Source organism: Epinephelus fuscoguttatus, linkage group LG16 (genome assembly GCF_011397635.1).
Source record: "Epinephelus fuscoguttatus linkage group LG16, E.fuscoguttatus.final_Chr_v1".
NCBI lineage: Eukaryota > Metazoa > Chordata > Actinopteri > Perciformes > Serranidae > Epinephelus > Epinephelus fuscoguttatus.
The window spans coordinates 7,040,752-7,058,910 of record NC_064767.1 but is presented as its reverse complement, the minus strand read 5'-3'; the positions used below and the strand labels follow the sequence as shown (position 1 = coordinate 7,058,910).

The window sequence follows — 18,159 nt, the reverse complement described above, 5'->3', positions numbered from 1 at the left end:
ATGATACTTACACGCAAATGAACATTACTTTTATGATTTTTGAAGCATAAATGCAACTGCCAGGAGTAAAAAGCTAACTTAAGGCTATAAACATACTACTCTATGGTGGTGTGACTTTATGACGCCACCACAACGAGGCTATACGGCTTTTTCAGACTGATGATGTTCTGTAGTCATTTATCCACTCGTTAGCAACCGCCTTACTTAACACATCACAAGTGGGGTATTAACTGATGTATTTTATGCCATAGAACAAAACCTGAAAGTCTCTTAAGCTTGTATTAACCACAGACCTCTAGGCATCTAACCAAAAACCCACTGACTTCAAGACGAGGGAACCAGGAGTGCTAAAATGCTAACTCATTTCCTGGTTTTAGGACTCCTTCCTGCAGCAGTCTACTACAGATATTTCTAGTCTGAATCAGAGTGGTGTGTACATTACTTGACTGTAATAATCACTAGTGTGATCGCTGCAATACAGCAGCAGTCTAGAGGTGAATTAAAGACTAAACCTGATCCTCTTCAAGCATTAACACTGACTTAGGAATCAGTTCTATACAGCCAACAGCTGATAGCAAGGACTGAACAGCCTTCTTGTCTTTATTGTCAAATTGAAAATGTTTTTATCTTAAAAAGTAAAAGTGATGTCAGCCTAAATGTCAAAAGCCATCTTGGGAGTACTGTAAGTTAGCAGTAAATCAGATTGTTAGAGTGACCACCGTTTTATTCCAAAGCTGAGCCCCTGGGAAGCCGACACAGAGTTTTACTGCCAATCTGCATTTATGGTATGAACAATGAGAGTTGATGGTGGTGGTAATGAGACCGCGAGACATTAAAATTAATCTTGTTAACTCATTAGCTGGTTAATTACACATGTCAAAGACACTGTGGAGCTTGTTAACCAGGTGCAGACAGATGATATACTGATAAATGGTTAATTAGAGCCCTCTGTGAATTCTGTAAAGCATACCAACGCTGTGAAGACTGATGAGTGGCGAGATGTTTTGACATGCCACGAGTGGAACTGATGCAATAACCGTTGTGCCACTTCACCGTGGCTCTGTGTGATGAAACCGTGAGTCCGTTTCAGCAACATCTCACGGCAATTTACACGACAGGGGTGATTTGCATTGGCATTTAAGAAATACAAAAATATAATCAGTGAGAGGATATAGGCTATTGTATGTTATTCAACTGGAGGACGTGGATTCAGTCCCCACGCAGCAGCGTCCTACAGTAAGACACTGATTCACTAACGCCAGAGAGGTTCTGCTTTAAACGGAAATGTCCCCTGCAGGGGTTAATTACAGCAGGCGTCACAGAATAATAAGCACTGTTAATTATAAGCCTAAAGAGCAGTATGCCGTGTACATGCAGCGTACATGGCATGGGTGCAGTATATACAGAAAACCTGCAGGTGCTTGGACACATTGCTACGACTTTCTTTGTATCTGTGCTTACAGTCTGCAGTTTCACAGCAAGGGCAGTAAAATGTGAGCCAACGTAACTGAAAACAAAAAGACGGTCCAAATGAACACATCAGGGGCCTTGCTACAGAATGAAATCCTTTTTTATCTCAATTTAAGATCATATTTAGGACTTCTGGTATTACAGAAGCAAGTTAGGAATCCTAAGTTAGGATGGTACAACTGCTAAAACTGTATGATGATGCTCTAAATTTCCTCGACCATGTATTAACAGTTATACAATGACTGATCATCAAGCTACGTCGGCTCTGCAGAGGCCTACAGAGAGGGCACTGGTCTCTGCCAGTGGCTGTACAGATCACATATACACTTTGTTCTCTTGCTAAGGGTGACTTTCAGACTGAGGTTGCTGCTGTGTGAATTCTAAACATAGATACAGGCATGACAGGACACAGTGCCGACTGAAAAATGAATTTACAGTTACAGTAAGGGTTTCTTTAGATAAGATAGGACAGGACACAGCTACGAGTTTAGGAATCACCTCTGTAATATAAAGATAAGACTTTTCCTGTCTTTGAAACTTAAGATAGAACAAACAGTGAGGATGTTTTTCTGTAATGAGGCCACAGAAATCTAAAAATCTGTGAGCATGGTGTAGATGAGCAGTGTTTCCCCCACTCTGTGTTGCTGCTCTGCGTACAGTATATACAGTGTGAAGATGCAGTAGGATGTAGAGCACAGTGCCAAGAGACTATTTTCATATATGTGTGTGTTAGGTGTCGTACTTGCTACAGAGAAGTTATTTAGTGGGTAGGGCAGGTCTGCATCCTGAGGTTTCTCTTTGTAGCCGATGAAGGAGCCGTCTGTCTTCAACAGGAAGTAACGCGGCCGCCAGTTCTTTATGTATTCACCTGGAGAGAAAGATGGATACAAAGAGAAGACGGAAATGTTTAGTCAAATGTAGTCAAGCAGACACAAATTCATATCACGAGTGGGCCTGTCACAACATTTACTTTTTATTTGACGACATATTGTCGCTAAAATAGTTGTGATAAACAATATTATTGTAATTTCAAGACCATTTTATGACACTGATGTGATAATATAACCCTTTCAAAGAACAATGAACTTTTAATTCAACCAGACATAACAGCACAACGTGTCTCTGTATAGTTTTTCTCTGTTCATTCGCCTGTCGGTGACATTTTTTTGCAAGCAAACACACTTGAACACAAGTGCAATATTGTACAATATACGTGCATGACCTTAATCATTTTTGCTGAACTCGCTTGCTGAGTTCATAACGTAATTACCGTAGCAGGTCTTATCATGAGGGCAGCAGTGATGATGATGCTGAAGGCAACAGTGCACTCGGCGCTAATGATGATAATGCCGATCATGATCATATATGAAAGTATTAATAGCAATAACGATAATTGTAAATACAGATTTTATTTCCATGTCAGATAACAGCCTGTCCGCTCAACTCTCCTCTGTCCAAAGGATATCACACAATGTAGTATTCACACACACACATGCACACACACACACACACACACACCGTATCTCTATGACTCTCACAGTGCTTGCCAGATTCAGATCGGATTATCATGTAAAAAATGACAAAAACATGTTTACCAGCACAACAAGCAAACTATCCATGCCAGAAACATCATCTGGCTGATACATGGGCAGGTGTCGAGGTGATGACCCCTCTACCAAACACACACACGGATATACACACAGACACACGTATGAACTCACAATTAAATCACACACACATATACACAAGCCACTGGTCGCCAGCAAAGGGGGAGAAGAGGAGAAGAGGGATGAGATGAGATGAGATAAGATTACACATAGAGAATGACCCTTCTTAGACCGCAGCAACAAATAACAACATCTGCTGAGCAGCTGGTGGCAGAGTATTACCCAACTGGCTGGCACCGACTGGCACTAAGGTGGCACCACAGCTTTATCGGATGACCCGCTGCAGGATTACACCAGTGTCAAACATTTCCTCGCCACAGAGGCAGATAACGCTTACTGGAAGCAGCATGGATACACACATGGATTAAAGCGCACACGTGTGTGGATTCGCACATAGTTGGGCGAGTGTGACGAGAACGTATACTAGGATGAAACTGTGTGTGCGTATGCAGAGTGTGCGGAACTGATGAAAGGAACTGACAATCTCAACACTTTCCAAAGCCGGGAGCTGTGTAAACATTTCACTTTCTCATTTCAACAACAGAAATAAAAACCACAGAAGGACACAAATGTTCCCTACCTCTCAACCTCTTTTAATTAACCAGCCGTTCCTTGACATGCACACACATCTACACGCCTTGTGGAGACATACTCACAGACAAAGATGCATATGTGCACGCATGTAGAAACACATGACACACACACACTCACACATACAACGGCTCTGATCACCTTTTTTAGACTAATTCGCTGGGAGAGGAGAATAGGCAGTGTGTGGTTGTGTGTGTGTTCTATTTGTGACATCCATTTAAAGCGGAAATGACAGCAGGCCGTGCTCGTTAACACGTCGCAGAAAAACACCTGCTCCGTCAAAGGGACCATGCGACTGCGGGGCCTGCCGGTACCTCTGGGTGCTGCTAGTGGTGGAGGTGTGTGTGTATTTGTGTGTGTAGTGGTGGGGGGGTAGCGGCTGATTTGAACCACCACACAGGGACAGAGAGACACAGATAGACGGATAAGAAAATGCTGTTGGGTGCCAGTGCGTCATCAGGATTACCAATCACACCTCTCTCTCTCTCTCCTCTGCGCTCAGGCTCTATTTTTCTCTTTTTCACAAATCCACCCACTCTCCCCTCCTCTCCCATTTCCTTCTCCTGTTCTTTCAGAAACAAAGCATCTTCTTTGGATCACTTGCTACTGATAAACAGAGTGCTGCGAGAGGGGCTGAATGGGAGGAGGGACGGATGGAGGCATAAGGAAAAATGATAAGGACAGCAAAGGGAAAAAAGGAGGTTGTAAGTGAGCAGAAACAGAATATCTCATCAGTTCTGGCCAAACCAATCCTGGTTTCTAAACTAGGAATCAGCGCTGCATTTTGATGTGCATTGTGGGTTTTAACTTCCCTGGAGAGAGAGTGAATGTTAGCAAGTCGACTGAGCTTCAATTACACCAGGAAACTGTAAATTAATGTACTTAATAGGACAGAAGTCCAAACTACAGGGGTAGGACACAATGGAGGCGTTCTGATCGCCTAGTAGTTTCCTGTGAAGTGGAACTGTGAACTCTGTAGAGAAGAACTGAAACAAAGGTCATCAGTTCGCTTGAAGGTGACAAGCAATATTACCCATAAGTCATTGTGCCTGGCTTGAGCAGCTGATGTGACGCCACTTAACACCACTGAACTCAGGGAAAAGTGTTTGTCGTCCATTTTTAAACATCAAAATGCACAAAATTAACAGCAAAAGTGCTACAAATACAATTATTTGTGCTTTTGTTGTTTTTATTTTGTTAACTTCCATTTGTGTGACTCCACTAAAAAAAGTTTAATAATTCTGCTTAATAATTTCACCTTAAATAATAAAACTACGGGTGAAACCATAGTCGACCACAACACCTTCCGTCTCATAAATTAATCAAATCACATACATACATTTTAACAGAATAAGTTTTGTGATGGTATCAGGTTTTGTTTCAATATTTATTAAACTATTTATTTCAGTGAGGTCAAATGTTCACAGTAGCAGGAACAGGTATTCACGGTAACCACAATCTTGGAACCCATCGGCTTTTGATTAGCCTCTGATGGCGAGGGCTAATATTTCACACTGATCCTGTGTAGCCAGCAGATATCCTTTTTCTACAAACAGATATCTGTGTTTGAAGGCAGATACATCTAAAAGACAAAAAAAAGCTATCATATAGCTAAAGCTAACTCACGTAGAGTGTTTACCCGGCGCTCAAACATGATTCGTCAATACTACTCATAAACCAAATGAACTACAAATGGAAAGTTCTGCTACATATGCAGCATCTGTTAATAGAGATTAACGTTACCAGGGTAATGCAAGCAGGAAGTGATGTGTTAATAAGGTTGTCCACTAAGAGCCAAAGATTCTTCAAGTCAAGCAGGTTTTTGTTTTTTTTTTAGTTTTTTTTTTTAGGGATGTTTCCCTAGATTTAGCTGCAGAGTGAGCGCTCCTTGCTTTCATACCACTGTCCGCTGGTGGAAGAGAGACTTTGCTGTGCATTTGCAGCGCAGCAACTTAATACAATACAGTCTCTGGCTTTGTTTGATATCTAGTGTTGGCAAAAAACGTGTTGCATATTTCCAATCTATTGTTAGAATAGTTAGTGCATGTTAGCTCAGAGGGCTAACTTGGCATTACTTCATGAATGACATTTAAACTATCAAACTCTATATGATTCAAAAAAGGAACGAACAGTCGAATATTTGTGTTGAATAAACTAATATGATTCAACTGACATCATTCTGAGTCAGGTACAGCGTTAGTCCCATATGGAGGAGTTTTGCTGAGGAACGTTCCCTTCACCGACAGTCCCTGAACAGAGAGCAGAGAGTGTACTGGTCATGTACTCTGAGGAAGGGAACACAGCTAATGTGATGCAAGCCAGTTCAATATCAACTGCAACAACAACTAGGGAGACTTCATAAAGACTGTGTTAGACAGGTTGTGGTTTAACTTCAAGGTTGTGTAATTTGCAACGTTATTGAATTTGCTTAAATGTTAAAGTATCATACAGGTGTTTCTGTTATTGTGTTTAGACAAATCATACAAATTAAAGAAAGACTAATGGTTGAAGAAATGATCACCTGGAAAAGAGAAACTGTGATGTGTTGAGAGATGTATTGACTGACAAAATGGATGAGGATAAAGAGAAAGTTAAACTGATAAAACTATTACAAACTGGCAGTGATGACTGGCTTGCTGGTCCAAGTCCAGTCATTTCTCTGAGTCAGTTTCCTGATGAAGTGTCCAACCAATGGAAGCCTGTGGCTGGCCACTTCATCGCTCAGCTGTCCAGTACAACTGAAAACATTTAAGCAATCCTTCTGGCCGGGCCTAGACAGCGTGTATGTGTGCGTGTGCGAGTGTGTGTTTGCGCGAGTGTGTACACGTCCACTGGGGGGCGGGGGAGGGGGCAGCCAGGGGTGGCACAGACGGAGAGAGGAGATGGACAGTTGTCCACACATGCCGTTCCAAACAAACACAGGCACGCGCGCGCACACACACAAACTAACACAATTCTGTTTCGACCGTTCCAATCCTCCGAATGATCCAATGGTGTTCTGTCAAGCTATCCCGTCTTGGCCCTGCCTGTAATGAGTCCAGCGAGCTCTCCCACTCTGGACAGCTTGTCTGGGGAGCCACATGTCTCTAGTTTGGACTGCTGGAGAAAACAGAACAGCCGGTCTCCTTCCCACACCATCTCTCTCGGACTCCTCACTTCAGTTTCATTTAGTTTTCTGCACAACTTTACTTTTCCCTTAAGGCCAATTAGTAAATACTACACTATACAGTGCTTAAGACAACAGGACTCTCTTGTTCCTTGTTAGAACAACAGGATATCAGTAATGCAGGACGACGTGGGTGATCTGAAGGATCTAAGGAACACAGGATATTTAGGAGGATGAGACAAACCATTTTGAAGTGTGTTTAAATTCTAGGCTGAATTTGTTCAAAACACAGACATGAGATAGTCTGGTGCAGCAGTTCTGAAATGCTCTCCTCCATCTAACTTGTTGTCTTAATTAGACGTATACACATAGTTTTCTAAACTCTTGCCGTTCCTTTGTCTTTTATTGTTAGGGAAACTATTACAGAACATTGCGACTGATTAAAAAGGTAAAAAAAACTGTGTTTAATTACAGAGGGACTGTTGAAGGCAGCAGGTAAAGGTGGCAAACTTTCCCCAAGTTACTCCCCCTCCAGACCTTTTGTTTCCCGCTTCTTTGTTATGAGCCACAAACTAAGGATTAAAAACTAAACTAGACTTTTTAAAAGTTATTTTGGAATTTCTATGAGAAATAAATCTTGTTGGCACAATTTCCAGTTGCAGCTTGTGGATTTAGCAGTAAGAGGCAGAGATGAATCAGCTGTGACTGTGCCCGTTCCAAGCTTTCTGATTGGACAATTACAACAACGCACTGACTAACTGTCACTCAATTAGCGCGCTGATTAACTATTCATTTCAGGACAGAGGGGGAAAGGGGAGAGAATGAGGGAGAGAGATGCAGAGAGACAAAATAGGAGACAGGTACAAATGGTAGGGCTGAACTTCAGCCAGCAAAGCTGAAATGAGACACACAAACTAGCACAAACTTTTCCACCCTCTCCGTCTCGCACTCCCTCCTTCAGGACGCCGGCACACCTCTGCTTTGCCAGATGCCGCGCTTCAGCAGAGGAACGAGACAGACGAAAAGCAGGAAAAACCTTGATGACAATTAAATAAATAACTCCATAACTATGTGAGCTCACCAGCCATTTGTTAATCAACCCAAACAGGGATTTAATTTAATGCTTTGGCCGAGGCTGGAGCTGATATGCAGATGGCGCAGAGACGGGGCTGTGTGACTGGCGCTCTGGGAGCTGGAGGGGTGGCGGGTGGTGGTGTATAGAGGTAGGGGGGAGGAGGATGGAGAGGGTGGAGGGGAGGTTCTGCCACGTTCCAGCACATACACAGCAGCTCACCAGCAGGGAGAGGAATGTGTCGTCTGGCCACATAACAACACACACACACACACACACACACACACACACACACACACACATTCAGTGTTCAGAGCAGTAACACAGAGTGTGTGGCTGTAATGGGACAGAATAAATAACAAGTTTACTGACCAAGTGACAGAGTAGGCGGCTGGTTGGTCGCCCGACTGATAAGCTGACTGACCAGAGGAAAAGATAACACACTACTGAGCTCACCTAAAGGCCGACTGTTTTCCAACCTGTGCTGATGACTGACAAAACAACACTGTGTTTTAGCGCTGAAACAATTCGATTAACTGATCAGCTGATTGAAAGCAGTGTTGCCAAAAATCTCTATTTATCGACACATCGACACTTTCTGCAGTATCGATACACTGATACCAGCGACACTTTATCGCTCTCTCTTATTGTTGTTTTCTACAGTCATCACTGTCATGTCATAGCCTTGTTACATTTATCTTTTGAGACAAAATTTAAATTTAATATCTTCAATGTCAACTTTCCCCATGTCACTGAAAACAGTACAAAATATCGATATATTTCAAGGTATCGTATTGAAGTTAGAAATTACACTAACTTGACTTATTTAAAGACAATAAATCAACAGTTTTGATGATAGACTAATACGTTGAATAATGTAGAAAGCAAAAATGTAGAAAAAAAAATGTGGTTTTAGCTCCTAAAATGCAACAATTTCCTTTTATTTATCCCAATAAAATGAAGATATTAAATATCTTTGACTGTTGATCAGGGGTGGGGGAAACTTTTTACAGTATAGTACTGTATTGTATTGCTACACATAAATATATAAATTATTAATACTGCAAATATAAATTAAACTTTTAGGCAGCTGACTGGGATAATAAAATCAATTGCTTTTTCAGTCCACTAGAAATATTTTGCTTTAATAAAATGCCTGACATGAGATGAACAGACTGAAAACTTGATCTTATGATGTTGATAAAGTTTGGGGACATAATTTGAATTTGAAAAAGGTAATAAATTGTATATAACATAATATGTGATCGTAATACTTACATCAGTGATCCTGCAGACTTTTTAAAGTCAAATTTAAGAAGTTTTAAGACCTTTTTAAGACCTCAACAAAGAAAAATTAAGACCATTTAACACCAACAAACGGCATTAATACACGGCAGTAAACATCACGTTCAAAGCTCATCGGTGCTCCAGTGCCTGATGCTTTAACTCTCATCGTCCCAAATTTTTCAGAATATCTTCTAAGTTGCCTCGATGTCGTTACTTGTGACCGCGTTATGAATAATAAAGTCATAAAATCATATAACTAATCGTGTAACTGGAAACAGTAACAGGTAGATTTGATTAGGTATTCAGACATGTCTCCGTTAGTCTAAGTAAAAAAAAAGTAAAAATAAGACTTTTTAAGACATTTTATGGCCTTAAATTTTTCAAAATCAAATGTAATATTTTTTAAGACTTTTTAAGGATCTGCACATGTGAACTTTACAATCACAATAATAAAGTATCGTGAGGCCTCTGGTGAGCCCACCCCTCCAGCTGAAGAGATCAAAGATATATGTAGATGTCACCTTGAGCTCTAGGAATGTGTAACAGGCATTCTTCACTCTCCTCTGACATTTTATAGACCAGACCGCTGACTGATTAATCAATGATAAAAAACCAAAAGTATCTTAACTTTGTCACTTGTACTGTGCGCTTTATCTGAAGTAAGTCGGCTACAAGTTTGACATAAATGTTGCAGATCTCTTGCAGGCAAAGTTCAGTGAAAGCAAATCACTCCTGCAGTGTGGCACTATGGAGGTTGCACCGTTAACAACAGCAGGACGCAGTCAAACTGATGGGCGGTTTTGAGCTGAGATGATTGGCCGGCTTCTTGAGCTGATCTCCTTATAGTCGAAGGTCAAAACACCTCCAGACACAACAGCGTGGGGAGGGGCTTCATGTGTTTGTGTATGTGAGAGTATTAGCGGCTGGTATTTGAGTAAAAGCAGTAACACGCAGGAGGAGGAGGAGGAAGAAGAGAGATTAGCTAAACATCAGGCAGGTAACTAATGGGTAAAGGAAGTTAGGGAGGGGATGTGAGAGGCGTCGAGGACACCGGTGGTTATTAAAGTGGGGAACTGTGCCGTACGATGCTTGAAGAAGACATCTGTCTGAGGGTCTGTCTGTGAATGCTAGAAGCAAGAACACATGTTGTGGAGAGCTGCACAGAAGACGTGCAGTAACTCTTCCTCCTAAAATGAATAAAGGCTAATTAAAAAAAAGACCTTTAAAAGACTTTTTGCACAATCTGCACTTTATTTCATTGTGTGTGTGCATTTAGGAGGATACGGCCGTGTGCGTGACCCCGACCCCAGCAGTTCTAACTCCAGTCTGCTCAGACATCTTAAGGCGAATCCGGGCTCTTTAAAGCCAATCCACTTACAGTGCATTAGTCTCATTACCACATCGGGGCTGGACTGGTGTTAGTGTGTGTGAGTGTGTGTGAGTGCTTTAAATACTGACACCTTCACTGACGACATAAAAGTGCTGCTGCCTGTAAAAGTTCAGAGGGCATTTTTGCCACTTGTGTAATGATCGTACAAGACTAGACTGAGGGGGGAAAGATTTGAAGAGTCAAAGAATTCAGTTTGAAGTTGGAGCTGTGGCTGAGTTTAAAGGTTCAGTGCTAGATTAATTGTACAAGCCTGTGGCTCAGTCTGTGGAAGGAGAGGACATGGAAGGCTACAGCAGCCGAGAGATGAAGATGGGAAAAGAGGAGGGCCGAGAAAGAGACAGAGAGTTAGAGAGGAGGGCCTCAGTGTATGTGGTTAAAGCTATGACAGTGACAGAGAGTCAGGACAGGGCAGGGCAGCCACAGGGCGGCCAGACTGAGTGAAAACCCAAGGGAGTTTGGCCGTCCCTGGGGGGCCACTAGGAGATTTCACACAGCCAGCTGCACACAGCCAGCGCCTCCTGGTAGGCTGAACTGGATGCACACACACACACACAGGCTGCCCTGGTGCCCCTCTGCTCCCCCAGCTGGTACACAAGGAGGCACACACACACTCACAACACACACACACACACACTGGCAACATATTGCAGGTTCACAGTGCTGCGAATACATAACACTGAGTGTCAAGAAAAAAAATGACTTCACTATAAAATTACTACAGAATTAGCACTAAACCCTCTTTTTTAAATTCCCCTTTTCCTCTTCCTCTCCTGCACATCCTCATGGTCTTCTCCCTCCTCTGCTCTCGTCTCCTGCAGTACCACTACAGTCCAGTAGATGGTGGTGGCTCCCTGGTGCACAGTGGCCACCGCTGTGATGCTGACAGAGCTGGAGAGTGAGTGACAGACAAACTGCAGCCAATACGGCTCACATCCTAATCCCCCTCACAGCACTATCTATGTGTGTGTGTGTGTGTGTGTGTGTGTGTACAATACATATATATAAGATGGGGGCCGTGTGTGTATGTGTCAGCTGGTGTAAGTGTGTGTATTTCTGCATGCAGCCATTCAGTAAGCTTAAATCTGTGTATGTGTGTCTATACATGAGTGTTTGTTCATGTGTGTGTTGGGGTGGGGGGGTCGGGGGCATTGCAGAGTCCGTTGCTTCCTAAAGCACCCTAGGATTAGTGTGGTGTTAGCATATTAGCATCTTAGCTGGAGGGCTGCTGCTTAACACCACCTGTGCCAGACAGGAGGCTGTGGCTACCCAGTGACCACCTCCCCCCCATACACACTCACATATGTAAACGTACACACACACACACATGCACACAGTGGGTAGGTGAAGGTCACTTAGCTACAACAACTCCAAGCTTACTGTCTTAATTCATTAGTGTTACTACTTTATCTTCTTCTTTACATGCTGTGCACTACTTGATCAATTCTTTTGTGTCACATAAAATTTTTTTCAACATATTAAACTAGTTAACAACAAGTTCAGTATTTCTGTGACATCACCAGGTAAAGGGAGAGATGGCAGATTACATGAAGAACACTATAACTGTATAACGGCTCTTTACAAAAATGCCTGTACAAAGCAAATTGTTAAGGAAAAAACACACACACCAGGAAGTACTGAACAAGTACTGATCTTGGATCAGCTGGTAAGTCCCCTTAACCACATCAGCTATTATCCCAGAGAGACAAAGGTGGCCAGAAATGAGCTCTGTGCCTGATCATTCAGGATTATACAACTTAATTTCAGAATTTCTTTATGATGTTGTCCTAGGAAGTCAAGTTAAAACATAAAATTTAAGGCTGTCCATTAATGGCTAAAACAAACAGAGCAGCCACGCACATCCAAAAAATGAAAAAGGTACTGGACTAAATGAATAAAACTGAAAAGACCAAGAAAAGTCCCTTTAGGTGCATTTATTCCACCAACCTGGAGTGACGTTTCGGGCCACAGGTGCTGTCTGAAGAAAGGCACCTGTGGGCCTGAAATGTCCATTAATGGCTCTAATATTTTTTTGCATAAATACATAATTTGCTGTTAAATCCTGATATATTTTGAGGTTTGTTTTAAAATAATGAGTGTCTGTCTATTAAATTCATGCCGATTGAGGCCCTGTTTCAACAGCAAGCATGTTTTCTTTTTAAACAAGGGTGTTAATTGGATTTTTTTTTATATATTTCAGGTATTACAACAAAAGAAAAAATAGGAAACAAGTAAGGAACAATACAGAACATTTACAGTAAGGCATCATCTTCATATAAACTGCAAAGACAGGGCAACATTTGAGTGTTGATTGAGTGTTTTTTCAAGGTTTGCTATAAATGCTGCCTATACAAGTACTGATGGTCCAAAATAAAGAAAAGAAAAAGATAAACAGCAAATGGAAATTTATAAAATGATGTCATTAAGAAATTAAGGCAAGTAGACAGCTGTAGCCTTCTCCCCCTTTTAGAAATGTCATAAAATGTCGTCCTATCTTAATATAGGCAGAATATTTACCCTTAATCATAAACGGAAATCTTCAGGGGCTGTAGTGCGTGACAGTCCAACAAGTCAGGCTTGTAAACTGTGTTTTGCTTCTAATAACCAATAGGTGGTCATTTTCTTCCAAACATCTTTTCCTTAGGCTTATAAAAATGTAGAAAATGTCCGACACCAAAGTCAAGTTTTGTTCCTTAATGTTGTGATTCAAAGGCTCTTACACTGGCCCCTCTGACCCTCTAGGTGTGTCCTGTTCTGTGCTCTTCTGCTCACAGAGGCCCGTCCTGTGAAGCAGGACCATTAGTGGCAGGAGACACACCTGGGCCCAGTGTGACCTCCTGTACAGTAGATCCTGATTCATAGTTTGTTTGAGCAGAGCTGTGACAGCTTCAACCTCGGGTGCTGTGACACGTCACCAGATATCGTCTTAGATTTTTGATATGGTAATATCATGAGTGAGGCTTTAATGGCCGCATTACAGTGAAGTGATGTCATTTTCTGAACTTGCCTAGACTGTTGTATTATTTAAGACTTTACACACTTAATTATAAGATCCACATCACTGATGATTTTTTTATGGTCAACGCTACAATATCATTGCAGTATCAACAGTCTGGTGTCTGGTTGAGAATATTGTAATGTCTAATTTACTCTATATCATCTAGCTCTACTTGAACCACAACTAAAAACATATGAAATGAAACACATGAAAAATAAATAAATTATAATAAATAAATAATAAATAAGAAGCAATGATCAGTTTCAGTCTACTACCAATACATGTATTCATTGACATTATATGTCTTGTGTTGCCAACTGCGTGATGACGTCATGACATAATGACTATGTAATGACATCATCACATTACTAAATTTAAGTGTCTATCTCGGCAAAAAATATGATTTGACATTTCTTAGTTTGTTATTTCTTATGATAAGATATTTCTGTTTTTAACACAACACATCATAGGTTTGTTTTATTCATATTTTCTTAAGATAAGATAAGATTAACTTTAACTTAATTACTGAAACCGCAGTCTTGACACAGTCTTTACTTTAAAACCTTGCAGGAAAAAGTAGCCTACTGGATTATCGAGTTAGGTTTTATGACGTGTCCTTACTGCTGATCTTTTTGTTTAGGAGAGTTACTGAAGAACAACAAGGTATCAAATCAATAACGTGTATGAATAGTCCTATTAAACAATTACATCCATTAAGTTCAAACAAAGCTTATCATAGATTTTTTTTGTTGAATGTTCTCAATACTTAGTAAAACTACTAATACTGAACAACTAGGCCTGTATATATTGTTTTAAGCAGTGTACTGGAACAAATGAATGCATATCTGGGGTTGAGTCTCTTTTAAAAAGTTGCTAAAAGTTTCAAAATAAAATTTAAGTCTCTAAATTTGTTGCTAGATGCTTTTTGAAATAAAATGGTTATCAGGGTCGTCTAAAATTGCTCAATTGGCATCACTGCACATGCTACAGGTCAAAGAGTTGAGCACATACTGTAGCCATACAGTAGGAGGCATATATAACATGTTGTTATTAAGCAGACGGGGTGAACTCAGGTTTATGTCTAGATGATAGTAAACCCTACAACACAGCACAGTTAGTCTATTTCTCATCCCCACACATCCATCCGCCCACACACACAACTACCAAAGCATAACACGCCATTAAAACAAACAAAGACTGATCTGTTTGGATGTCTCCTCGCATGTCAGGAAGGTAAAAATACAATCTCAGCTAACCAGTACAAAACGCCTTTGCACTCAAACACTGGATAACATTAGGAATGCCATGCTGCTTGTGTTCAGAATGCAGTGCATCCAATGTGATTAAGAGACGCACACACAGCCAATGAGCAGGCTAATCAAATTGCACTGATTGCTGGTGTATTGCCTCTCTCTCTCTCTGTTCTCTCCTTTAGACGGCGCGGTGTGTTGGCATCATTGATTTCTTCATTTGGTTTACATCCTTGAAGTTCAAGGAGAGAAGAAGAGTTTATTGCCAAAACGCTGTATTTTAAATAGTTGTAATTATATTAACATCCACGGCACATCAGTGAGACCTGTTAAAGTGTCATCACTCTCAGTCAAGGATATCTTTTTGTTTCTTTCACAGTCCTTTAGGAATTTGTGTAAATTAGTGTGACTATGAATCATAACTGTCACCTATTTTCAGTTTCATACTGACGTGACGATTGTAGTAACACTGCTACAGATAACCTGACCAGTCATTAACCTCTTTATCCATTCACTAATCTTTATATTCATATTGTGCAAGGACTGGGCTTTCTTTGAGGTTCCCCATTTAAATCTGACATTCATATTCAAATTCTTACTCGGTTCCTTCGCTTTATTGGATGTAAATCCGTCCAATCAGAGGGACAGAATGCGGCAGCTGGACCAATCAGTCAATAAGAATAGCGAGTGATCAGAACAAGACGGGGAGGGTCAGGAGACAGACACAGCTGTCTTAACTGTTGCCTACAACAGACAGGCAACAAGGAGTGTGTGCATGTGTGTGTGTGCGTGTGCATGGGGGACCTTAACCAGCCCTACCCTGACCAGTTGAGCAGTGGTGAACAGGTGCAAAGCTTTGTGTGTGTGTGTGTGTGTGTGTGTGTGTGTGTGTGTGTGTGTGTGTGCATCACTATTATTCCAGAGTGGTTGGCTGTGTATTATTAATTCAGAAATGCAGGGCTGGGGCTGTGGGCGGCAGCTGGCGTTACGTGTGCATGTGTGTGTGTGTGTGGACAACATAAGACCCCCCTGGTCCTTTGTGAAGCTTGCCCCCCCCTTCTTCTTTCCTAGAGCACCAGAGAGGCATTGTGCTGTACGTCTCCCTGTCTGCCTGTAAAGTTATACACGTGCACGCGCTCTCACACACAGTGTACTCTGTCAACACAAATACACGCTCACGTGCACACACACACACTGGAGCACAATAGCTCAGCCCAGCAGGCAAGAGTAAACAATCAAGTACTATACCCCCAACTACTGTCAAGTGCACCCACTCGCCCCAAATACCCTACACACACACACATATGCACACATACACGCACACACCAGCCCAGTCGTGCCTCGCTCTAAAGGATTCATTCATGTGTTGCACTGAAGAGCCGACAGTAAGTGCTCTCCACCTCACTAACTGCTGCTCTCTGCTCTCCCCTCTGTCCTGCCTGGCTACCTGTCTGTCTGTCTGTCTGTCTGTCTGTCCTTCTGTCTGTCTCCCTCTCCACCTGCCCATCTGTCTGTCAGGGTGCATTCACACTGGGCAACTCTGGATAATTTAACTTTTGTTTGTGTGGACGTGCAGGTGAGGTACAATCATGCTTATAAGCACAACATTACAAAACATAGCCTTATCCGATTTCCTCCCAATCAGTCATGCTCCATTGTGCGTAACTGAAATGCCTTGAATCATATTTGTTTTGGCTCATCTGCTGCTAAAAGTCCCTGATGTCTCACAAAGAAGACCAAAACACCGTCCAACAAAAGAGCGACTTGTAAACCCATGCGACTTTTGTTCACAAGATGCTGTCTGCCTACGATCAGGCGGCGTAACTTCATGAACTGCTGTAGAGTTCGGACAAACAAAATCACAGTGTGATTGCAATTAGTGACTGCTTGCCTGTCTGTCACACTCTGAGGTGGCAGACAGCTCTATATGTCAGTCCATCTCAGGCAAACACGTCTCTCTCCTTCCCTGAGAGCTGGTATTTGTCATGTTGCAATGTCTGTTTGACTAAGAGGCTGTTTTTGACAACGTGTTCACCTCAGCTGGCCGACATCAGGCACTTCAAGCACTGAGACGAGTCAGAAGGAACAAAGATGGCAATATGTGTATGTTGTAATCAGTATAAGACAAGACATACACGCTCATATATGTCAAATACCCTGTGAAAATAATCATTATGCTTTTTCAACTGTATTATTCTTTTTACCTGCTTGTATTTCTAGAACAGTAAGTCACAAGCAAACCACATAAATAAATTATTATAGCACATATTCTACATCTGGAGCTGAGAAAAATGGAATTTTATTTACCTGGATGGCCTGTCTACTTTCAGTATTTTATTGAATCCATTATGATGTTTTGCTCTAATGACAGTAATGTGAAAATTAATTGACCACTATGCGGAAATTCAGAGGAGAGGTCAGCTACAGACCAGTCGTTATGGACTTCCTGCCGTGTTCAAGGACACTTAGAGTCTTACAGTGTGAAACAGCCAGGTGAAATATGCTCTGCTTTAAAACATGGTAATTAAAGTCTCCTTAAATACAGGAAAACATCTAATTTTCACAAATATCAGCCAGTGTTTCTTAGTCATACTTTTTGCAAAGATATATTTTGGTTATTTTCCAAGAACATTAACAAAGGATGCACTAAAACCAATCTTGGCACCGCTTCAAAAACTTGTGACTTTCTTCATGATAAGTAGTCATCCTGTACATGCTACCTTCTTAAGATGCAAAAAATAAATCTCAGCTTCTGTATTACTGGTAAAATAAGCGTTATATTACATGTGAAACTACCGGTAATACTGGTGCTCTCTGAACCTGCCTGCTCGCCCTGCAAGGTACTTAATGAGCAGGCCGTTTCCCAGGTCTATTCAAACTCAAGATATTGTGTAGAAACACTCAAACCACGGAGCAATATCTGAATATGGCAGATGTTCGTCCTCTTTTCTTCTCTCTTCTCCCCCTCCAACTCCTCTCATACAGCAGTCTGCCATTGAACCTCATGTTCCAGCCGCTATGCTGTGAGACATCTGCACCTCACTGACTGTTTCTTTCTTTCTCCTCCGTCTCATCTTTCCTCTGTATGCACACACACACAAACAAAGATAGAACTCCTTTCTTGATGACAGATGGCAAGTCAACAATTGTACAGCATCATTCTCTCAAAACACACACACACACACACACCACATGCACACGCAAACACAGAAACAAACACCACCTCCTTGTCCTCCAGTCCCTTTGTGCCCAGTCCCCTGTCAGATGTCTTGATTTGTTTCTTACAGCTGAGTGTATGCATGAGTGTGTGTGTCCCTCTTTACCTTGGTAT

General features: G+C 41.6%; 1 protein-coding gene across 3 annotated transcripts in view; it reads right to left on the bottom strand.

Moving 5' to 3' along the window:
- akt3a (v-akt murine thymoma viral oncogene homolog 3a) overlaps window positions 1–18,159 on the bottom strand; it is a 72,437-nt gene that overhangs the window by 33,824 nt on the left and 20,454 nt on the right. For all 3 annotated transcript variants that reach the window (XM_049600114.1, XM_049600111.1, XM_049600110.1), the window contains exon 3: window positions 2,213–2,338. In XM_049600114.1, coding sequence (XP_049456071.1) covers window positions 2,213–2,338 — 126 coding nt within the window. The remainder of the gene's footprint in view (window positions 1–2,212; window positions 2,339–18,159) is intronic.